Source organism: Ornithodoros turicata, chromosome 3, assembly GCF_037126465.1.
Source record: "Ornithodoros turicata isolate Travis chromosome 3, ASM3712646v1, whole genome shotgun sequence".
Lineage (NCBI taxonomy): Eukaryota > Metazoa > Arthropoda > Arachnida > Ixodida > Argasidae > Ornithodoros > Ornithodoros turicata.
Window position 1 is genome coordinate 15,297,485 of NC_088203.1, and position 24,741 is coordinate 15,322,225.

Genomic DNA, 24,741 nt, shown 5'->3' on the forward strand with positions numbered 1-24,741 from the left:
TTTAATTATGTAAATATTTGCGAACTGAACTCGGAAATTTGCCAAGTAAAGGTCACTTTTTTACCCCACCAATATGAACAGCCTGCCGAATTCACTCAAATTCATGATAATTCACAGTGATATTCACGAGCTATCCCATCAGAAAAAATAGCCGAATATCATGCTTTTCGGAGCACCGGACCATAGCGCGCGATGACTTTTTGAGCGCAATCGCTCTCAGTGCGACGAAAGGAGGTTCCGAAGCCAGCCCACAGAGTGATAGTAGAAAAAGTAACAGTTCCTAAAATTGGGAGAGGGAAAGCATTATCCCAGCGAAAGTCGAACGCGATAAGCCGTGCCTGTTTTATCTCTTTCTGCGATGTCGTGGAGGGCTGGGTTTCCAACCTCCTTTCGTCGAACTGACAAAGATTGGGCTGAAAAATTCATCGTGCGCTATTCTGTGCGACCTCCGTAGAGCATGATGTTCGGCTATTTTTTCCGATGGGATAGCTCCTGAATATGCCTGTCAATTATCATTATTTGACTAAATTAGACACGCTCTTCACATTGGTGGGGTAAAAAAGTGACCTTTACTAGGCAAATTTACGGCTTAAGCTCGCAAAAATTTTCTTAATTAAACGTACGTTACACGACATTCACATGAGGAGGTGGCAAAAACCCAGTAAGAACAAATGCCATTGACCGCATGACTCTAGGTGGTGTAGTTTTTTTATTATAATTCAATGACACGTTTTCTGGGACACCCTGTATATTATACAGGTAGATTATTTGACCTCGAGATCATGTTAACTGTAAGATTACAGTCACCTAGTCACCGTTATAGGTAGGGTCGTTTCATGTAGAGGACTAGTGGTATGGCCGAGCGGGTTAAAGCGCCAGTTGATAGTAGCCAAGGTCAGGCTGAATACTGGGAGGTGGTGGGTTCGAATGCTGTCACCGGCTGTGCTCTCTGAGGTTTTCCCTGGGTTTTCTGAAGAATTTTCAGACAAATGTCCCACAGTTTCCCTTGAAGTCGGTCCAGGACGCATATTAAGCCCGGGTCCCCTCCTGCTCTCCGTCTGTACACTGCTCATAGCCAGAGTTGCTTCGCGGCGCTAACACGAAAGTAAAATAAAAACATTTCAAATACTTCAATTTTTTCAATGCCGTTTTCCAGAAAACCCAGGCAGTCTTCACTGTCAGGAATTGCTGACGTCAACCATTGCTTTGATTAATCCGGGCTCAATGCACCCGCAGTGAATTATACCCCATAGCCGTTTCCAGGCCAATCTCTCCGTTTTCCCCCAGCAAGATATCCAATACTTTACGGCGAGCGTCTTCAGGAGTGCTACGGATACCGAACCACAGAAGCGATTTAAAGGGCGAGACAAATCCTCTTGGAAGAAAATCTTTCGTCATCAATCATTCGAGGCGTTCGTTGCCATGGTGACAAAGTCAGTCTTACATCCGGTACGTCGAGAATCCGTTTGGCAACGGCGTGCAAGAAATTTCGAGATGGCAGGGTATATGTGATAGTGCATGGGCGTATGCGTCTGGTATGCAGTCGGAGGCGGCTGATATAGGGTTATTTTTAGACAAGACGGCCCCTAAAGAACTGTGTATGTATTCCTCTTTGACCAATCGTATGGGTGTCGGAGGTACCAGCGTCGTAATGTGCAGTCGGCTGTGGACGCAAAATCTCTCTCGAGGGTCATGTCGCCATACTGGCAGGCAAACCGATCGACAACGTAGCATCGCCAGCAGCAGCACACGAGTGAACTTTTTTTCTTATTATTCCTGGCGAGCTTTTACGTTCAATCACATGAGCTTATCTTTATTTACCGCTAATTCGCCACGCATAAGAGACGAGAACAGTAGAATACATCCATATTGGCTGAACCAAGTACACTCAACCGTCGTTAAACGAACCTTTTTTTAACAATCGGTTTATTGGAAGTTCCCCGCTGTCATGCAAGACGTGCATGCGTTTCGAACCCTGTTCTTCAAAGTGTCCTGCCAGACTATACTCCGTTGAGTGCGAAGGGCAAGCAAGCGAAAGCCCGCACGGTACGGGATACACAGTCTTGTTCTCTCTCTATCCATATAAATTAAAAAAGTGTGCAAAGGTCTTCACCACCAATGATTGTTTGTTTCCTACAGTGCTATTTTTTCGAGCTCCTGTGCTGTTCTCGCGTGCTTCCGAGGCTATACAGTCACTGTTTTCGTGGCACTTTCGTTTTTATCCTCACTCGTCGTCGCTTATATCGAATTCTACCCGGTCCTGTTGAGTTCGTTATAATGAGGGCTTACTGTATAGCAACGGGGCATACAGGCGAGGCCTTTGCGACAAGCGAGGCGTTGTTGTTTCATTCCACTTCCTCTTCAAGCTTAAGCGCCCTGTTACTTCAATAGAAAACATACCTACCACCTTATTTGTAACAAACACGGCTGAGCAACAAGTAGGAGCTTCGCCGTGTATAGCCTGCAAGTGAAACAGCAGCGACACAATGGTGCTGCGAATAGGTTACAAGTGGGTATACAAGAAAGCGGATGAGTACACTACACCCTTCGAGGACGAGCGCTCATCGTAGGAGTGTCCCGTCGTGAGGAGTTTATTTCTTCGGATGAATGGCACCACTCGAGTGTTCTACACACAGAGGAAGAAAGCGTCTTCAACATTACTCACTCGAGAGAGACAGAGAGAGAGAGAGAGAAAAAAAAAAAAGAAAACATGCACGCGCGATAAAATGCGTATTCTAAAACGTGGAAAACTGCAGATAACTTGCGTTGAAAAAAAAAAAAAAATGTAATACCGACGTGATGACAAAATAAAACACACGGCTCTACTGAAAAGAGGGGAGCTCGAGCGAACGTCGCTTCTTAATCACAAGCTTATAAAGCGCGTATGTTCGTTGGTGGCTTCCATATTTTTTTCACTATCATCAACCATCATCATCGTCGTCGTCGGTGGTGGTTATTCCAGGATCATGCTTTGTACTGGGAGTATACTGGGTACAATCCCATATATCGGATGTGTTGTCTCGGGTTTTCCTTCGCTTTTCTGTGAAGGTTTCCAGGTAGACGTGGGCTACGCCTTGGAGTCGTGCCAGCACCAACCTAAACCCCTCTCTTCCACACCTTCCTGCTCTCCCGTCGCGATCTGCGCACTTCTGTGCGCCGCTCATAGCTACAGCTGCTTCGTGGCGCTAAGACAGAATCAAGAGAGAGAAGGAAACGTTCTTAAGGAGAAGCGACACCCTTCAACCTCTGTGGAACTCCCCATCACATTTTTAAAATCGTAGCGCCATGAGTAATGATTGAATTGACTTTAAGAGAAAAAAAAATGGAGAAATGGGCACTGATTACGAGAGCCGGCTACTCCAGATCACTTAGGAAACCAATAATGGTTAACTACAATAAGAACAATGAGTGACGAAGACACGCAGTCAGACATCCACACACTGTCAATCACATTGTGTCCACCAACTTGGAGTCTGCGCAAAATCGCACAAATGCCTGCATGGCGTGGAACTGATGGTTGGATGACCAAGGGCCCAGAACCTTAACAACATCGAAGGGTCTGCCATCCAGCTGAGCTAAAGGAGCTTGTAGATACAGTTAGTGCTGCTGATACTGTGGACAGGATAACAAGATGTGTTCAGTGTTGAATTTGACAACAACAACAATAAATGAAGGAGAAGTGATGATGACACGAGATGTTTCCCCATGGTAACCGCAGGACCCAACCCCACTTAACAGCAGTTAATATGGGAGGATTAATTATAGTGTAAGCGACGGCTCTTCGAGGAGTACAGTGGCTTGCATGAAAGCAAAAAAGGAGTGAAGAGCCCGGCACTGATGCGCAGGGGAACTCCATGGGCCAAGTACTTTGTACAAGCTGAATGGTCAATGGTCAAGGAGCTCAAGTTGGCGTCGAAACACCCGTCGTGTTTACACGTGTAGCGGTGACGCTCCTCGATGATATGGAGGATGATATGGAGGATCACAGCTGTGGTGTGGCAAGCCGGAAACACCGCCGTGTTACTGTAACCCAGCTTAACCCGGAACATAGGGGCGAAGGGGCGAAATTTGAACGAAATTATGTCTTGGCAGATTTCCGCGATTTCTAGTGCTTTATGAAGAATGGATGTTTCAATTTGGACATTAGAAACCCTTCTGTACACCACTCAGAAGCGGACAGAAAATCACATTTTCACCTCCATTCACTCTTCTGATGCCTAAGCGAGGACTGTAATCTCATTACGCGCTCCAAACATACGTCTCAAATCACTCTGTCTCTCAATCAGCTGAACTCTCGTCCCCTCTCTTTGACAAAGTTGCTTTGTCCATGGCCGAATCTAGCCCACCAGCGCTCTGCCCTCAAAGCTCTTCTGACCTTTTTGGACACCGTAGTACTTGGGCACTCATGTGAGGCGACTTATTACTTCATCACATCACCACCAGGGTATAGGTTACCGGCCCTGGCGATCAAACTCCCCAATCATTATCATCAAATACGATTTTTTTTTTACCTCCTACGCGATTTTTCTAACGGCTACGGTTGTCAGGCACAGACAAGAATCGATAAGACTTCAGTGGCAAGCTATAGGTGCAAGGTCTACAACAGATACGTAACAGTGTAGTAAAGGAATCCACCTGTCGAGCGCATGGTCTGAGAAACAAAGGACGGAGGTTGCACTACCGCCTGAAGCACCCTCCTTTCATCAATACTCCAGCTGTGTGATGAAGAGCGTGTGCCCTGTGAATAGTTTGCTTTTTCTTCCACGAGAATATTCTGTGGCGGTGTGGCCCGGTCCAGTACGCTGTATGTACGCGTACGGTTCCATGGACATGTTCTATATGGTCGATACATTCCCGCAGCACGAAGCCCGTGCAGTCAAGAGCAGCCAAAACAAAGATCATACAGGTAGCAACCTTGAGCGGAATTAGCAAAGTCGTGCTTCAAAGCGACACCTCAGCGCACGCTGTTTTTTTTTTTTTTTCCTTCTGTCCCGGGTATACGTGTGGCGCTTGACGTACTTGTTGACGTCAACGCTCCCCGCCGTTCGATCGTCACGTGACCAGGGAGCGCAGAAATTGGGTCATGCTGTTGGTCGGCGATCGAACGAACCCTGTGCCCAAGTATAAGTAATGGGCAACGAAAGCCACAGGTGTTATACGTGTCAGAGGCGCTTTAAATACCCTGCTGACATTGAAAGAGTAAAGAAGCGTGCGGGTATTCATAGCAGGATGGCGACGCTGGGTACTTCCATGATAAACCTGCGGGCTTTACATATGATACATCAGTTTCTGCACTGCGTTGTGCCTGTTGTTGCGCGTGTTTTTATTTATTTTTTTCTGAAAGTATTTAGCATGGACGTAGTAATTATTTTTCAGTTTTCATAGTGTGTTTCACGGGTAAAGAGAATATTCAATCAGTTTTAGAAAGTACATGAGAACATCGAGCAACCGCGTGCATGTAAAGAGCACATATTTTGGTATGTGTTGTAAGAAGTACAGTGGGTCTGAACGCCGAGGTGTCTCTTGTCTGTTCATTTCGGAGCTGACCTTCTAAGCCTTGCGCGCATACCACGTGATACTTCATCGTCCGTCCGGGACTGGTGAGCAGTTGATGGAACGTGCGCCTAAACAGCGGAAAAGGCGAGTTCAGTTTAGTGTACGCTGAAATGAAAAAAAATTGTGAAGTTGTTAATTGTAGTCAGGTCTGGTTGGGTACGGGTTACATGCTCTATTCGCACAGCATACGGATAGTACGAAAGAAAACATTTATTGTGAGTGTAATGTGAGCGCAGCTGGTCTTCGACAAGCCAGCAATATATTGCAGGCAAAAGAAAAAAAAAAGAATTGTGATGAGAATAACATTCTCGCAACACAATACGAGGGCTATATGATAATGACGTAAGCCTCGTCTTTTACGTGTTGGCACCACCCCCACCAGAGGGCTCTGACGTCCGCAACATGCGGGCCCTAGAGCTGCATTTCTTGTTCACCGAACTCAATCGTCGACACGTGTACTACGCGCATTATAATTCCTTGCAATGTGAAACCTTTGTCTCTTTCCCTTCTCCTTCCCGTCAGTACTCTGGTTACAATGAGTAGTTCTGCAGTATGAGTGTGTTCACACGAACGACATTCCTCGGAATACTACCACGCAAGATGCGAAATAGCTTATAGCTACGTACGTTAGCGCGGTGAGCGTCGGAAACGTCCTGCGACGCAGCCACAGGGCATTCCATAGCAGACGACAGGAAAAGACTCCGACAGTATCATCTGCTAAGTTTGCAGAAGATCATTCCCAATATTGCGGTACCGGCAAATGCCTGACCATAAGGCGTGGCGGAAGCTGTGCCCTGTGAATAGTTTGCTTTTTCTTCCACGAGAATATTCTGTGGCGGTGTGGCCCGGTTCAATACGCTGTATGTACGTCTACGGTTCCATGGACGTGCTCTATATATATATGGTCGATACATTCCCCCGTATACCAGTACTTCGCCAATAAATTCTACTTTGCACCGTAATAGTGAACGCGATTGGGTCTTAAGCAAATGTGTCGCGCACAGAGCTATTGACAAATTTACATTTGCCTCATGTGTGGAACACATAGGACGCACATAAAGCCATCTCCAAGATAATGAATAAGCCCGAGAACATTAGATTAGCACTTTGCATGCAGATAAAATTTGTGCTGGGGAAACGTCTGCAATAACCAGCAACGGTCGTTCTTCTGCAAGTACTAAGGAAACGACGATACTTCAAGTTTGAAAGTGAGGCCCGCAGAAGATGGAGACTAAAAGCAAAGTTCCCGCCGTTGTTCCCACCGTCTACTACCCATAACCGAGTTGCCAGAGTGCGCCCGCGGGACAAGCCTTGTTTTCCTGAATGATAAGGTGCACCTTGGAGAATAGCGCTGCTTGAATTATTAGGGGGACGCCTAACTGCGTTATGAGCGGCCCTCCATTAGGCGCACCTCTCACCTGCGCCTCTCCATTGTTGGAGCCACGAATAAATAAAGAACGGGACGAACCTGGACAGGTAGAATGATTAATTCTATTTCCCGACGAACAAACTGTGTACGCGCGCGCAGTCACTGGTCCGTGGCAGATGACAGGCACGTGTACGCATGCGCGAAGTTCTGCCAGGTACTGGTGGAACGATCTTGGCTTATTTTTAATACTGCGTTGCCCTCACGAAGCGAGTGAGGTCAAGTGTTGTGTGAAGTGGTGAAAATGTTGCTTGCTTGAGAACCGCCCAAGCGGAGGAGATGGTGCGTGGTGTACAGTGAACCCTCGTTATTATGACCATGGTCGTTCACGAAATTTTTGGTCATAATGCGGAATTGTCATATTAATCTCTCCATATTTTTCTTTCTTTTCCAATCAAATCCAATCCAACGGGGGGATTTGCAGAGGCTTCACTGCATTGCTTCCCAGGGGTATGGTCGTAAAGCGCGTATGTCAGGTTATCGGGGGTCATATTAACGAGGGTTCACTGTATACAGGCGGAGAACATGTGTGTTGCTATGTCGTGCAAGTGGTATGGACCGCACATTTCTCCCAGTATAGCGTGCAGTGTCCCAGGGGAGACGGGCTGATTTACCATCACTAATGTCGTTCAAATGCGAGTCACTCAAGACAGAGCTGATAACAACAGTGCTAAGGTCTAGCATAGCAAATCGATACAGCGCTACTTGTTTATTAGCCTACTTTCATCTCACCCATCTTCAGCTTGTCAATACACCGTAAAGCGGGATAAACGCACCACGTCTTGCCACTGGCTTTCACGCAAAGGTAATCGCAACGTCCCGACCTGCCTAAACGGTCTTCACGATGTCCTCGCGTGACATCCGAAGCGCGCCAACATGCACAATGGTGATAGCGCGAGTTGTGTGCGAGTTCATGATTTCTGTTGGCGACGTGACATCCTCACATCATCATTTGCCAATCGCGCTTTTGCACAATTGAATATTGTTCGACATTTGTGAACACGTTTCATTGATGTCAACCGTTTCAGCACAGCCTGCTTTGCAATTTCTGTTTGCCCTTAGAGGGGCGCTAAATTACAAAAACTTCTGCTCATTAAATGAAAGATGTGGTTACCTTGACAGCAATACAAAGTGAACTGAATTCATGCGTTGCGGCGTTCGCGATTCATGCGTGAACGAAACCGCGCCACCTCTTTCTCAGGAAGCGCGGCAATACGTGGAGGACTGAGATTGGTGTCCTCAAGCGATCTCCCGGGACGATTGACCGAATCGTTTGAGGAGACCAATGAGAGAGACCAATTGCGGTTTGCTTCGCGCATAAATCACGCAGACGCTATCTAGTTCCTTTGGTATTGGTCTCGATGTAACCACATCTTCCATTCCACGAGGATAAACCTTTCCACTTTAGTGCCCCCTTTGTGGCGGTGACCATGAATCAGAGACCAACAAAAATTTAGCAATCATCAAAGAGGTTGTTAATCAATATGAACAGAAACTTTCATAACAAACAGGCAACAATGGTACGTTGTTAGTTCTGCTCACAGTCAGTACTCTTGCTCAGAAGCGGCAGGTTTCAAAATCAACGACAATGCTCGTTTACGAGAACCAGGGAACCATTGTTGCCTGGGTATTTGTCATGAAACTTTCTGTTGATATAGATTAACCTCTCTGATGATTGCTAAATTTTTGTTAGTCTCTAGCTTCGGTCGTACGTAATCGTAGCACGAGAGCACGTGGCCCGCACAGACGGCTGGGCATTGGCCGCTGGGTCTCACTCAGCGCGCGTGGAGCGAAGCCAGTGGTGACCCTATCTGTGAAGCAGGGACTGATTGCAGGTACAATAACCTGCTGTCTTGGATGCAGTCTCAAACGTAGGGGCTAACGCTTCGCGGCGCAGGCGCTTGTGCAGGCCGTTCGCACGTTACGGTTAAGTGTGAACGGCGGTTGTACACAGTGCTTATAATGTGTTGTGAAAGGTGCCACCCATTTCGAGCACGTCGTAATTTGTTTCGTTTTCTCATTTCAGACAAAGGCACACCTGGACGTGCTAGCGGACGCCCTCCTAAGGTGGGCCCGGGGCCGCTACTAGAGGCTGACGCCTGGTCGTCCCCCCCGCAAGAGCCTTCCCACAGAAGAACTGATGTTGCGCTCACTGTTACGGAGTTTCATCGGGCGATCATTCATTTCCTATGTAACCAACAGGGTCCATTTTTATGCTAGGTCAGAGCTCCTTTGAACGAGGGCCACGGAGAAAGTCCCCACATGTTTCGTAACGGTTGCTAGGGGGTACCCACGCTGCCATCGGTTGCCGACAATCGAGTGTAGTAGGTGCACGTGACTATTGAATCTTCCATAACACTCGTCGCATAGAGTACCGATGTGGCCAACAGCGGAAGGGCATCTCCCTCATGAGGTTCGTCTTAGGATCCTCTCACTCAGGAAAAAAAAAAGATGTCTCTTAGGAATCTTAACGAAGAGGTAGAAAGTGTCGTTTATTTCGTAGTATGGACTAAAAAAATCACAACTAGATACGTCTGTTTCGCAAGAGTAGACTTTGGCAGAGCAGAAATATTTGTGCTCGGTTGGTGCCACGGGTATGAGACTAATTTCACCCCAAAACATGTACGTGTATCTCCCACCTAGACGTCGTCTTCATCACCTCTTGCCAGTGCTTTGACCACGGCACCTGTTTCCGTCAACTCCTTTTATGGAAGACCAGAAGTCGCGTGCCCTCGTCCAATCAGCGGTCAAGAGAAAACGATGACGTTTACGTGGCTGATACGCGTCCACACTTGCAGCACTTATCAAGCAAATCTTGATAGAGCTGGAGGACACGCTCCTCTCACTCCGGCTACTCGTAAGAGAGGTAGGAATGGCTCTCTGCTTGACGACTCGTCCGGATAGAACCATCCAAAAGAGATATTTTCTTGTACCGTAATTGGTGCCACCATTAGAATACCTCTAGGCACTCTTGCGGAACGAGTGGCATGGCAGGTCTCGCAGTTCTTGCCTCGGCCAAAACTCTCAGGGCGCAGTTAAACGGCACAGTGTCAAAAATTGGACGTGCCATTATAATATACGATGTGTCAGCATTCCAAGCACTCTGTCACGCACTATGTGACCACTCTTCAAAGGGCTCATTGCAGTTGTATGTCGTGTGGGTAATGCTCGCGTGGGGGGGACCGGATAAAAAAAAAAGATACAATCGGTCCTAAGCAGTTTGCAATCCAGTGTGTGGATATGTATTATCTTTACTGGAGTTCGCGAGAACCCTTTCCACCTTTCGTCGCGACCTCCCCCACAACACGACAATCTACTTCGTTCGCATATATTTATTTGTAAATTTATTTTTCTACCTCGGTACGAACATACATTCCGCGTTCTAAAACGCCACCACACAGCACGGGTTACATGGGTGCCTTGCTTTCAAAAAAGATGACACCCCAATAATCGATTCAATGTGTACGCCAATACAAAAAAGGAATATATCCACCGGAATATAAGGACACAGGACCCATATATCCACAGGAATATAATAAACCACGCGTGTTCGATTCGGATATATACCGCCGTTTACGATGGACGTAATCCCCGTATACACTGTCACCTCCCCATTTATGGACAACTGGGTTTTTTCAGAATACCGTATATCCTCGACAGAGGGATTCCTGCCAAGCATGGTATATTCGGGAGAGGGAAATAATTTTATGCCTTTAAGTTTTGTATTTTTGGAGAAGGTATGGCTTTACCCATTGCCCTTGTTAAATATTTTTGTGGGTGAACGTCACAGTACTGAAAAAAAAAAAAAGAAAACGTAGGAAGAAAAAGTAGAAAGAGGAATATATTTTTTTATTTCACTTCACTTCAGCTTCATTCAAATCTTCCCAGACAAGCCATTACAAAACTTCTTTTCCATATTCCTCTTCCATACGACCAAGCATTTCTTGTTAGTACCTATCGGAAAAGTCTTCTGCCGTTCATTGCTTCACAGCTGTTATTCGCCTCGTTAGAGAGTCAAAGCTGTCAAGCAATGGGTGTTTCTTTCCGTCAAAACATGTCCTTTGCCTGAGAAAGCCAATTCGTAGGACGATGCCAAAATGCATGGGAATCATTCTGTCGAACAAAAAAAGAAAAAAAATGTCAGAGATTCGTAAATGGAATGGTGACAGTTAATATCAATCAAAACAAAAAAAAGGGGGGAGGGAATAAGAGGTTAGGGATATTTCACGTCGAAATCAACAGAAACAGGGGTGGTCCGCAAGGCAGAAAAAAAAAAAAAAAAAGAAAGAAAGAAATTATGTGTTCCTCTCTAGAAACAGTTCTGAAGGAGTAACTAGTTCTATCGCTGGCGACTCCGCGGTTGTGTCGATCAGTTAATCACTGTAAATATATGCGCAATACTGAAGAATTTATCGCCTGTGTTCTCCGTCGCCGAAACAAAAAACAAAAAAAATGTTTGCCCCCGCGTTTCTTGTCCCGATATAGCTAGCAAATTTTACAGTAAGACAAATGTGATAAATGGGGAAACAGTTTTTCCCGCAATCAAGGATCGGTTAAAGAGCCAAGGCCGCCATTTTGCGGTCGGTTTGTTCCATCTTAAAAGTCACTGAAAGAGAGACAGAGTTTTAAAAAAAGACATTCTATATACATATATATATATATAAAAAACTGTGTCCACAAATGTGTTCATCGTGTTCTCTCACGCTTTTAGCTTCAAACTTAGACGATTTCCACTCTTTTCATTTGCTGCCATTCTAGAGAACTTATTGTTTGTATTTATAAATGTGTGATGAAAAAAAAACATTCTCTAAGCTGTAAAATATTGTTGTGGTGAGCATGACAACTGTTTTTCTTATGTATGTCCGCTGCCTGCTATGGATGTTATTGCCTGCTATATATATATAATACACACATTCGACGAAAAGGGTGGTGCGAAAAGAGGCATATATATATAAGTTGAACCCATACGTCGATATTCGGCTTTCCGATGGGAAGCAAAAGTACTGCAGAATCAGCCTTGGCCGACAAGACCTTAGTCTGGAAATATATTATCTTTCCAATTAAATTAGAAAATGTAAAGTAGTAAAAGTACACGAACGGACTTGTGTTTTGAACCAGGAGGAAGCGATATAGGATGGGGAGAACGAAGGTTAAAAACATCACTTTTGACAAAAAAAAAAGAAGAAGAAATCGTGACAGCAATACCATTTTGTCGATGGTTATAACCGAACACTGGAACACTTTTCATAGCTTCTAGTCGTGTTTAGAGATCTTACGTGCTTCTGAAATACAATTTTGCATGTGGAACGCATCTAAAGCCTCATTGGTCATTGCCGAAATGGTCATTCCCTCTTATTGGTTCGACGGTGCCGACTACCGATTGCATTGTGTTTTAAAGTGCACCTTTCCGAAATAACCTTTCTCGTTCTCAGTTTAAGTTCTTGTAAATGATCCACAAATATCTAGGACATTTTGGTAGACGTGCGGGAAGTTACCGGATCGCAAAAGGTCTGCATTTTCCAAAGTTCGCAAGTTTAAAATTTCAGTTTCTTTGAAATGAGCACGCTGAGCTCGTATTCCAAGCCCTTAGTTATTCACACAAACCCTTTCGAACTCGAAACAACGTTACGAAAATGGTCGCATTTCCTCTAACGCAGCACAGTCGTGAGCTGCGTTGGCGGAACAACGTATCGGGTTTACAGGGCACAGGCAATGTTGGATATGAAATGCTCGGCCGCGGTGAGAGACGCATTTTTAGAGCGTTTTTAAAGCGTTTGCGAGACGTAGATACAGGATATTCAACTCAGTGGATGAAACATTTGCAATGTGCTGCCAATTAGAGTAAGTGGAAAACAGAGAGAGTTCTCCAAAGTTCACGAGGCTGTTTTCTAAGGCTGAATGGAGGATGTGTTGTTTCGCCAAATGTGAAAAAACGTGTAAGCTTTCTTTCAATATTCAGATTTCTGCCGAAAAAGTCGTCTGTTATTCTAGCATTATTGCGCATCAGTGTTTTGCATTAATATATGTACTTATATTACCTACTGCATAGATAATTAATTCTTTATTTTTAAAAAATACCATAACTAGGTTGAGTGGCACCTAAAAGAAGGGCTCGGACAGTACGGACGTCTCATAATGTTGCGGACGCGTTATCTACCTGTGACGTTTTTGCGATGTGACAATCGTAAGAGCTGATGCTTCCTGAACACAAAGTGCAAGCGGGCCACTGCAACAGGCAGGAGTAACGCAGTACATAGGGCATCATGTTGGGGAATAACGCAACAGAACGAACAACGAAGAGAGGGGAATCAGCACTCCAACTGGCTGATTTCCGATAAGCCGAGGAAGCCAGTGCCGTGCGCAAAAGGATTCGTAACTGATTCCATTTTGAAAAAAAAAAAAAAAAAGAACGAGAAAAGCCAAAAAAATGGCGACTCGGCCCGCGGTTTGGTATCTCGGAAAAAGCCACAGTGATAAGTAGGGCCCTCCGATATGGTATTTGACTACTGTGGGTAGCTCGTAAACACCTTTATATTTTGTGGCCGCCATCGAAGACAACACTCGAGACAACAATACTGCAATATTCACCTATCTTGCACTTCTAGACCAAAAAAATCGCAATGAGCTTGCGGAAACTTGCATGACGCGACCGACGGAACCGCCCTGGCGTTCCCTTACTGCAGGCCCACATTTCCTTTCTTCAGGTGTAGCTGTGTACAGCACACAAGACATCTGCACTTCCTCTAGTTCCCCTGTGCGCCCTTTCCCTAGCTTGGCGCCCCAGTTAGCCCGTCTGCTACGGGCATATCCTGTCATCTGCATTCAACGACGGTTATCATTCCGAACAGTGCAGGAGGATACCAGAAACCGCTATTAAAACACGCTAGGTAACACGACACCACTGAAGCATCTAAGTTTTCTGGAGAATATCGAAATTCGGGAACACGGCGCGTGGCGTTCAAAGTTGTCCGAACTCTCCCCTTTATGGTGCTCCTCAGTCGCATTTCTGCTGCTGTTTCACTTGGGCGCCTTCTGAGCGCGAGAGGACGAAGCGAGTGCCTCTTACTTTTTTCTTCTTTTCTTCTTATGATTTGAGATCACGTGATCTGCACCCTCACTGACATTAGAGCACCCCTGATGAGAAAGTGCAAATTATGAGTCACGCGAGAGAGTTCACCTCTTGTCGTCCGGTGTAGCCAGGAATACACATTATGCTATATCGCACCAGACACACACACATACACACACACACACTCACGTACAAACATCAGACGATCAAACCCCCACTCGGCTGCTCATGCCTCCCTCCCTCTTTGTGGCTGGAACATTCTCGGCACCTTTTCTTCGTTTCATACGCAGATATCAACAGATATCCCAGCAGGTATCCACAACACAGTATGTAATAATAACTGTTACTTCAGCCGAAGAGCTTTGTTTCTCAAACTTATCCTTTCGGGGGACTAAAAGCCGCGTCAACGGGGATATACGTCCACTATTTTCTTTTTCAACTGCGCGAGAAGATACCGACCTTCGCCACATAAGTATGTCGGCCACTGGCGGGAACCAAGCTCCGCAACTATGGGTAGCGGATGCCGCCATCTTGTTTTTTTTTCTTGTACTAATTGAGGAACGGAGGAGCGGAGAAGCGTGGTTTCTTCGAAGACGTGAAGCCGAAGCTGATGGGCAGCCATGGGTGACGCTACCACTTGTGTTTCGGTTTCGGTTTCATTGTTGCCTGCATAGCGGTTTTGAAACCGAAAAGCGGAAAAATCCATCGATTTGGCGAGCGTAGATTAAAATAGCAGCCTCAGGTCGGGAGACGCCGATAATTGAAACTATATATATATATGTGAAATTCTGATTTGCCGATAACCGACGTGCCAACATCGGGCTTCTGCTTCAATAAAAGTTTGAAGGGTAGTCTAGGGAGTCCTGGATAGCCCGCAGCATCTCACAATGCCCCCCCCCCCTTTTCGGTGAAGTGGCGTGTGCGAAGCCTTCTCATTGGCCATCTCAGGTAACGTGACCCTTACGACACTCCCAAAGAAGCCAAAAGCCCTTAACCCCCTACTGATGCCGCCACCTGTTCTCTCGAATACCATACGGAGACTCTTCGACTTTTCTCCATGCTTCTCTTGTACTTGCCCAGTGTGTTTGTCCTTTGCACAGCGTTTCCTTTAGTGCCCTTTTCCTTCGTAATCTCCCTCTCATTTATTATTGGTGCAATTTTGTCTTCTTCTGTATAGTGTTCTTTTCCGTTTTCTTCTTATTTTTTTTAAAGCAATGTATAAGTTGGGAGACGACGTACATTTAGGTTCTATCTGTGTTCGAGTTTATACGGTGTGACGCCAAAGGTTTCAAGTGCTCCGATCGAGACACGGTTTGGCCAAAGGAGGAAAGTAACAAACAAAAAACAAAAAACACGAAAAGCTAAGCTTAGCTTCGGAACACCTCGGGAGGTGCGATGTCACTAACAAATATGCTCCGTCGCACACAAAGGCAGAGGCGGCTATCACAGTGCTCTGTACAAGCTGATGCGCTCGCGTACTCTATGTGCATAATTGAAGTCCTCGAAGTGCTAACGCGTATACAACGGCGTTTTGAGAAAAGAGCGTGTCTGTCTTCGAGGATCCCGCACTAAAAGCAGCGTTATACTAAATCTTCATTTCTGCGAGGAATTTCTATTCTGCCGGGACCATATTTCCACCAGAACGCTGTAAGCGGAAGCGTTGTAAGCGGGACTTCGTTGCTTTTTTGTTTTTATTTTTCTTTAAGCGGGGCTCGTTTATCGTAGTTCCTCGATGCGCGTTACAGTCCCACGAGTCCTTCATTTCCGTACAAGGTTCGGAAAATGTATCGCGCGGTACATAGTTGTGACATGTAGAGGTAGATTAGAAGCGTTCATAACGCGCTGCAGCTATTCCTTTTTGGCTGATACACCTTACGTGTAAATCTAATCCAAATGCCTATTTTTATTTCTATTATTTATTGTTATTATTATTATTATTAAATTCTTTTTGCCGATTGTCAAGCGTTATTATTAGCCACTACGTGTGACTATTACTAGACCTTCGAAATTACGAGATCCGTGTGATTAGTCACGCAATAAAAGAAATGAAAGGGAAATGAGAAAATTTTGTTTTATTTTTTGGGCATCGTCCCAAACGCGTTCTGCTTGTATGCTGTAGCCTTATCGGGTCCCCACGTGGTTCTAAGGCGTTACGTCTTGGGCCCTGTTAATAACGCAAACAAATAAAAAATTTCGGGCTGAATGGATACTGGCGAAATACATCGTGCGCTTTCTTCATGTTTTTCTTCTTATTCTTGATTATAAAATACCTAAAGCAATTTCGCTCGCTTTTTGTTTTTATTATTATTATATGTTTCGTATATGAATCTGAATTCTATGGTGAACTTCCGTGGCTTCTGTATAGGCTGAAGGCCTCCTTCAAAACCATAACAATCAGCCCCATCAGACGACACCTCGAGATCCATCCCTTCTACATGTCTTCGTGTTTTTACCTTCTCCAAAAAGCCGCCATACAGGAGAAACCGAAAACGTTGAAAAAAAAAAAGTATTTGGAACACACACACACAACACATTGACAGAAACGTTGGAAAACTGCGCAACATAGCAGTTCTCCTGAAGCTTCTCGCAGTTCTAGCTTTCTTTCCGGAAGTTAAATTTCTAGCTTCTCAAGTTATTTTTTAAATTTAAGTTTCTAGCTTCCTCGATTTCAGAATACGGCTAACGTATAGTTGACGAGACAGGTAGTAGTTTTTCTGGATAGTGTTATACCTGGATAACTATCGTTTTCACATGCAATTGCTCGTTCATCCCACAAACCAAACGGAGGCATGTCCATGAGGGGAATAAACGACCCAATAAAAGTGCAGAAAATTTGTAAATATTACAGCATCGATCGTACTGATTCGCTGATTCGATCGTACTCACATTCAACAGCAGGCGGTTCTACAGAGTAATTTAATTTGCACATTATATGCACACCATACAAAAGGGGGTTTATTAATTTCTAAGTTGTCAAATGGCACATTCTACACAAAACATTATTCTATTCTATTAAACCGTATTCTATGTAAAACACGGTTTCACACAGGTGTGAAACTTTTCCTTTTCTTTGTTGCCGCACTAATCAATTTTTTTTAACATTTGCTTTCAATTCCCGTTTTCTTTTCTTTTTTTGCAATCGGCAGCACCCAAGTTAATGTAGCTTACATCGCCGTGTTATTCTTTTTCAAATTCAATTATAGTTCTCGTAACACCTTTTCCAGCGCTATTATTGCACTTTTCGGTTCAGTCCACGGGTTAAAAAAACGCGTCTATTTAAAAATGAAAGGGAAAACGTCCCTACTACACGCTGAAAAGATATAAAAAACATATTCTGTAGAAGAACATGTACGGTTAATGAAGACAGAGAGGAGGAGTTGGAGGGGATAGGCCCTTATAAGGTCCTTATATGAGCCCACTGTCGCCCCTTCGCGTGATTCTTAAGATTTGCGCAACAACATAAACAACAAAAAAGTACGTCGCATATCTACGTATTTCGTACCGATTGATTCCGTAGGACATAGGAACAGAATGCAAGTCAGCTGCTGGTTGTTGTTAACATTTTCCCTGCGGCATTTTCCCTGGAACATCAGAGCAACCTCGGGCAACCCCCAGCGCTGCAAATCCGTACAGAAAGCCCTGGTGAACTTTCTGGAGCCTGTGGACCCTCACGGTCGGTTCTAGTGCAAGGAACTGTAGAACCAGGCGTGGTGAGCCTTCCCCTTCCCCCTTTCCCCTTCCATCCCTTCCCGGAGAAATGTGCCGCCAATCTAGGAAGGCAGATCGCTCGAGTCTCACGACACCCCCCCCCCCTTCCCCCCATGGGGAGGCAAGAAAGAGGAGAGGGTTTTTGCCTCCCCGTGTGCGCGTCTCTCACCAGACTCGGGGGGGGAAACGCTACAAGCAACCGATTGTTTCTGTTATGAAGCATGCTTCGTCCTCGTTTGGAAGATCTGCTTACCTATCGCGATAGAAACACCCAGCGTTTGATCGTCATCAAAAGAAATGGCTCCGATAACGACACCCAGCGAAGAAAACAACATTCCGGCGCAAACAGATGAGTAGAGCGACAAAGGAACATAGCCACGAATCTTTACATTCTGAACCTTATGAAATGCGAGGCAAGAGACACCGAGCTATATCTTTCATCCCATTACACGTTGAACCGCAACAAGACACATTTTTTTCATATAAACTACACGTATGTTGAATAAGACTGTGTATGCTGTGCGAAGGGAATACGTGTTGCACGAAGAATGAGCCGTGCTTCTTTTCCTCTTTTTTTTTTTTTTCTTCACTGAATCCGATGGTCGCAGGTCCTGAAACACAATCCCCACCTGTTCCCTGAATTACACGGATGAACTTCGGTCTTTCCAGCATGTCGAATGAGTTCCAAATTGCGCTTCCGCAAGACGGACGCAACGCTATATAGCCAGCCCAATTTACACGTATTCCGCACGGCCAACAATACGGCGAACGACGTTAATGAAGAGAAACAAACGCAAAGGTAGCGCCGTGCGAGAATTAAAATTTAACATCATTTCGGTTGTTGCAGGAATACATTGTCCTGAATTGTTCACGAATGAGCGTGGGCCGAAGTTTCCGAAGCTTTAAAGTGGCCTGCGCTTAGAGGCGTTCTGTGCTCGCATTCAGGCTCGGGTAACTGCTGTTTTGTTTTTCTTAATTTTCATTTTGATATTTAATGCTTATTGCTGAAAACGCGGCAGAGATGCAATTATAATGTCCGCGGCGTGGGATCAATATCGCGTACGAGGAAGGACCCTACGCTACACTCTCGGTAGAGCAAAATTAAGTATGTACAATCACAAATGACTTTAAAAAAAAACTGAGTCGCTGTATTAACTATAGCATAGCGACGTATGTTACATATAAAAAAGCATATCGATCTTCAGAGCGAGAAGCAAGCTACTCCGCAATTTGATGCAATTTCTTGCTGAGCAGAGCTACAGAAACAGTAAATATGGAATACAACACGTCAAACAATTTAAAAGCAATATAACGCACATTTGAAATGTGGAAACAATGAGCAACGGCGTGTTATTACTCCATTATTATCGTTGAGCGCGTTGCGAAAAGGTCCTTGTGAACATTCTCACTTTTTGGGCCGCTAGCGAGGCTTCACGCGAGGAACGCCCACACTGGCGGGAAGTACGTCACGAAAAGCGGGCTCAGTCAATAAGCCCTGCGGAAGCGTTGTTGAAGCAAGTGTGACTGGGCATTCCACGATGCACTCTGCTGTAGTTCTTGCACGGGTCTTTTGTACTACCTAAAAAAAAAGAAACAGAAAAAAAAAAAGAACAAGTTATCGAAACGTCGGATGGGCTCCCACGGGTGAATGCGATTAATTTTTTCAGAACAACAGCAACAACAACATGTTTTTAAAGAAATCGCGTTCCAGTGTTCTAATAGGCACACTGAACACATTTTCTCCCGAAACACAACATTACCCTTATAGTTTGACAATGCTCAAGGCTTGACGTAGTCGAAAGTACATTTTTGAAATGTCCAAATGATTTGCTACCGTTCCTTACGTGATCGTGTTCAATGATTAGAGTCGTAGACCGAGAGGTCGCGTATAGCGGTTAATTAAACTTAACCGCATCAAAGCCGTACGGACAATCATTTATCCTGAGGGCAACAAACAATGCTCGGTTTCGAAGGCGAGTTGTATATGTAGTGGATCGACAGGGACTGAAAGCAAAAATAAATATATTTGGGCAACACTCGCCGACACTATTCGAGGGAAAAACACATATGTTACAGTTAAAGTTTATAGTACAGTAGCTCGTTCAATATTTTCATCCAATTTATAGCCCAATCACCGTCTCTCATCATCATCTTTCGTCAGTTCACTTCAACCCTCGAACCCAGGCATGGGTTTTCATTTTATTTATTCGCATTCGCACAATTTGAGAAGTATGGTCCGCACACAAATGTTGTCCGCTTCTAATTCACAGACAATTAATTGTAATCGAAGAAAATACAGCCTGTCGCGGTCTTCATGAACGACTTGCTCACCCACAATCGAAAAGTCAAATTTTCGGCAATGCGAAAAAAATAATAATAATAACGCTAGAAGAATATGTATCGAAATTGAGATAGAAGAGCTTCGAACCTACAGTTTAACTGGAATCCACCGCACTGTTCCGGCGCCGGTATAAAATGGGCCAACAGCGACATCATGCGATCTGGTGTGCTTCTCTGAGCCGGATTGCAACGCATCAGCATCCACCGTTTAAACTGATCAACGTATCATCGCCTTTCGAAATAACCTACTATGACAACCACGCTTCTAGCAGTCACTACAATGGAAACTAGGCGACACCGTCCGCACAGGTAGCCACTCGTAGCCGGAGCCGTTCTGAGTTTGGAATCGTCTGCTATGACTGACATGAATTGATATGGAGCAGGCATCAGAACTTCAAACGTCCACGACGCGAACAGAGGGGGAGCTGAATCGCGCAGGCCCTCTTTACTCCAAGTGGCGCTGAATAAAGTCAGATTGATTGTGACATGTTGTTCGATTGGATTGGATTGCATTACGACGAATGACGGTTTGTGTATTTCAATCGAACTTGCCACTTAGAAATGTTGTCTGTCAAGCTATAATGCAGGGTTCCCTGTTTCCGGCATTTGCTGAAAAATACGTACAAACACCTGGAAATTAGTCCTCTTTGTTCTTATTTTGGACATGTTCCGAAATCTGTGGACTTTACCCACCTCATATGTCTGATAAAATCTTCCAAATACGCAGTGTTTACGAGTATAACGTCCCCTTCCCCTCGCACTACATAACGCACTCCCTAAATTCCCGTTCACTGACCAAGTGAGCGGGATTTCCTCAATTTCCCCCCAGTCGCGCTTGTCTAGGCTGACCCCTCCTTAAGTTTCCCATAATGAAACAAAAACAAGCATTTACTCGTTCAACACGATCGCTGCTCACTGTGCGGAGATGACAACCGCCATAATGACATATTGGTGTATCGATTTCGCTGTAGCTGACATCTCCAACTACTGAATGCAAAAATATGTATTTCTCAAGAAACGAGGGAGATGTTATTAATCAAGGTCCTAGAGACCCGTGCTTCGAATGCATCTTTGAAATGTGTTCTCATGTGGGCGCAGCGAAATCGATGAGAGGAGCATGAGGCAAGTACCTGACGATGTCAACACATTTCTAATGCAGTGCTAGTGCACACGCTCTTCCAAATATTGGGTTCCTTCGCGTGCCCTACTGGTGTTATATGTCAGTTTGAAAGGATGCGTCGTACCGTTTATATATGTCACTAGTCACGAGCATCATATATTCAGCATTCACTTTGCCCCTTAATTTTAGATGCCGAAAGAACCCGAATTTATAAAATATCCACATATTTTTCATTTTCTCCCTAATTTAATCTATAGGCGAAGAAAACATGTCCCACTCTTGAGTTGAATCTACACGTAGGAAAATGTCGCAAACACGGAATCCCAAATGCAAACTCCATGAAGATGAAATATATGTGAAATGTATGCATGTGGTGAGTTCAGCATTTATCCTGAGAGAGAACATGAAGAGATCCTCGAAACCTCTGTAGGCATACGTAATGCATTGCTGGCCGCCAATACATTCACCATACCGAGTATCAACCGAGCACCGGTTCTGATAACGTAGATATTACCTAAAAAGTACGGCTAAAAAGACGGCGATTGCTGCGACCCAACCGCTGCCGGCGCGATGGATAAACTCTATGTGACGTCAGACACAGAACGCGTTCCCCACTGGCAGGCCGTACAACCTTGGAGTGAGCAAATGATGCAAGTGACGTCAGGCCGCTCGTGTGTGTGCGTGGGGGGGGGGGGGGGGGGGCAGTGTCAAGCAGACGCTTGTCACTTTTTCTTTCTTTTTTGAGCGTGCGTCAACCGCGCCTGCGTTGAATGCAATTGGGTGTAAATTTTTGAGAGCCATTTTCCACCGAAATTTTCGGGAATCTCTTCATGGTCCCTTTAATTAACAATTAATTGATAATTTCTAAGATTACAGTGCCGGTGAAGTACTGTCAGCACGTGTACACTACAGTATGAGTATGCTGCGAGCTCTATGCGCAAGACTCGTTGTACGAACTTCCATCTGCAGCAACACCAACAATAACAAAACAAAACAAAAAACTGTACGGACAACAGCGGACCCAGCGAGGTACACGATCTAATCACCCAAAAAGGGCGACACTTTCATCAATATTTTACAACGAACAACGACAGAACAAGGGCACTATAGAACGAACTTAAAGAAACGAACTTTCCAATCAGACCAATTGGATCTTGGCGGTTGTCAAATTCTTCAAATATTCACTTCCAATATTGGCTCAGTCGGGGTGATGACAGTGTTGTGCCGACAAACCATCACCACACACGCTCTCCTTTCATTTACTTTTATTTCGTTCACTCTCCTCCTTCTGTGTGTGCTACGTGTTGTTTCTGCTTTTCCAGGAACACTGTTTTGAGGCAACTGCTTTTCGCTCGTCTCGGAGAGCACCCCAGTGACTTTCCGCTTCCCTCACACTCTCTGTACGTTCCTTTGACAATCATCGGCTTTCTTTCACTCAAAGTTTTTCAAGGCGAGCTAGATCTTTACTTCGATGTTGAAAGTTTGTGCGTTTCATATCAGTTTGCTGGATAGGATAGCCCTGCGCGTGTGCTTTAAGCAATATTAAACAGCAAACGGAAACAGAAACAACCATGAAAGGCTCGCCATTTTTCAAAATGTCTTCAAATTTCTGTGTGAATAATATCATACTTTTGCGCATGGTCAAATGTTGACGCCTCACGTCGAACGTGCGTTGAGGAGATATTAGGTACCCTTGTAGCACGAACGCGTGTTCACGATGAAGTAATTCTAAAATTGTTACCGATAACACGGATGATTTCGCATAGCATGTACTGGCTCTGTGCCGTCCCTGTACCGGATCTGTACAGCCTCTGCACCACCACTTGTACCATCCGCGTACCTTCTCCATTTTGTTGCCACGTTCGTGCAAAGGCACACTGCTTGGTAACTCGAAAAGCATATGGTGTACGCATGAGAGAAAAAAGCGTTGAGAGAACAAATGTTGGCCAACAACATCCACATGGGCGGCGGACAACAGCGAGAGAGCATTTTTATGTACATACATATTGTATAAAAGGTACTAATGGGGAGGTTTGTCCTCAGCTTGCGCACCCTTTTTGTAATACTTCCCATTCCCCTTTTACCTTCGGGCAATTCCAGGTAGTGCAAAGTGCCGGGCGCGCTCTGATGTCGGCCGCCGTACAGCAGCGTTTCTTTTTTCTTTCGTTTTTTTCCTCAACAACCTAAACGACCGCTAGTAGCGGAGGTATTACAAAAATAAATGAATACAAAGCCATTTGCATGAATGTCGCAAATTTTGCACTGAAAAGAGAGTGAGACAAGCACTCCTTCAGTTCACAGCGTTCAAGGTCTGCAACCATTTGCATACTTGCGTCTTGACGCTGTGCCGCTAAAACTGGACCATTTTGCATTGCAGCACAGCAATGACGGCCCGTCAGGTTTCGCCCTTGTCACCTGTCCGTCCCGCTTTCCAAGTCTAGATTAGAGCAACGACAGGATGGCAGGCGAAGAGGCCGAAATCACCCGTAAGAAACCCATCGTGTCCTCCACAGAAAAGATTCCAAAAATTACAAAGGAAATGCGCATGGAATTTTTCTCGCGTATACGTAAACTCTATACAACGTGACAGCGACTGCAAATGGCTTACAATAAATGTACCGCTGTGTAGGAGACTTTACGTCATGATGCCATATAGGTCTTACGCAGCCGCGAGACGAAGCCCGCGCATTTGAACCCGACACATTTCCAGCTTTTCTCGGTCGCGAGTCGAAGCAGTGCTAGCCCGCTGCGTTGCGTTACCTGGAACAACACCTTCTATATATTAATGCCCCGTTTATTTCAGAAGGGTGGGCGTGTATGTATAAAAAATAGAGTTGTTTGTTCGTAGAGTTTGCGTTTGGAATTCATGACTGTTTCCGTTGCAACCAGGTCTATGTCGATTATTGGGCAAGGTACGAAAAACGTATGTATTTTCGAGTGAGTGAAGAAATTAAAAATCTATATTTTTTTCTTCGGTCAAGCAATACCAATGGCCTCCCGTGTCTCTTTTACACTCACTCTCAACACAACTGGTTTTGCCAATGCGACCTATAGATAAACAATGCTTGATGGCTTAAACGACGTGGCCACTTTGACGGCCTGTGGGTCGTTGCTATGGGGATGAGTCGCCGGCAGTCGTATAGGGAGCCACTGGTAGCCACAGAAAGCTTGTGTTTGGAGTCCTCTACTGGGATTGGCTGAAGACGACATCACTGGCAAGCAGATCGCTTGACAATAACACACCACGGCATTCCGACTTTATGTAGGCGAAAAGAGGACAGGGCATTTGGGGGTTTGCCTGGCTTCACGACGGGAGCAACTAAACCTCCTTCCAGGTAGGTGGTAGGGATCCCTGGTGCGAAGACGTATTATAAATATGAAGGAGAGCTTGGAGTGACCCCCGTCAAGGTTTCGCAGTGCGTCATAAGTGATTTGATAAGTGCGTCAAACTATCTGGTCCCGGGGATGAGCACACATTCACAAGTTCCAACGCTGTCTTTAGCTAGATTAGAGTGAAGTCGC

General features: G+C 45.1%; 1 protein-coding gene across 1 annotated transcript in view; it reads left to right on the forward strand.

Moving 5' to 3' along the window:
• LOC135388190 (uncharacterized) overlaps positions 1-21,898 on the forward strand; it is a 215,675-nt gene extending 193,777 nt beyond the window's left edge. Inside the window, exon 3 of the mRNA XM_064617578.1 lies at positions 9,009-21,898. Coding sequence (XP_064473648.1) covers positions 9,009-9,071 — 63 coding nt within the window. The 3' untranslated portion in view covers positions 9,072-21,898. The remainder of the gene's footprint in view (positions 1-9,008) is intronic.
• The last annotated feature ends 2,843 nt before the right edge of the window (positions 21,899-24,741 follow it).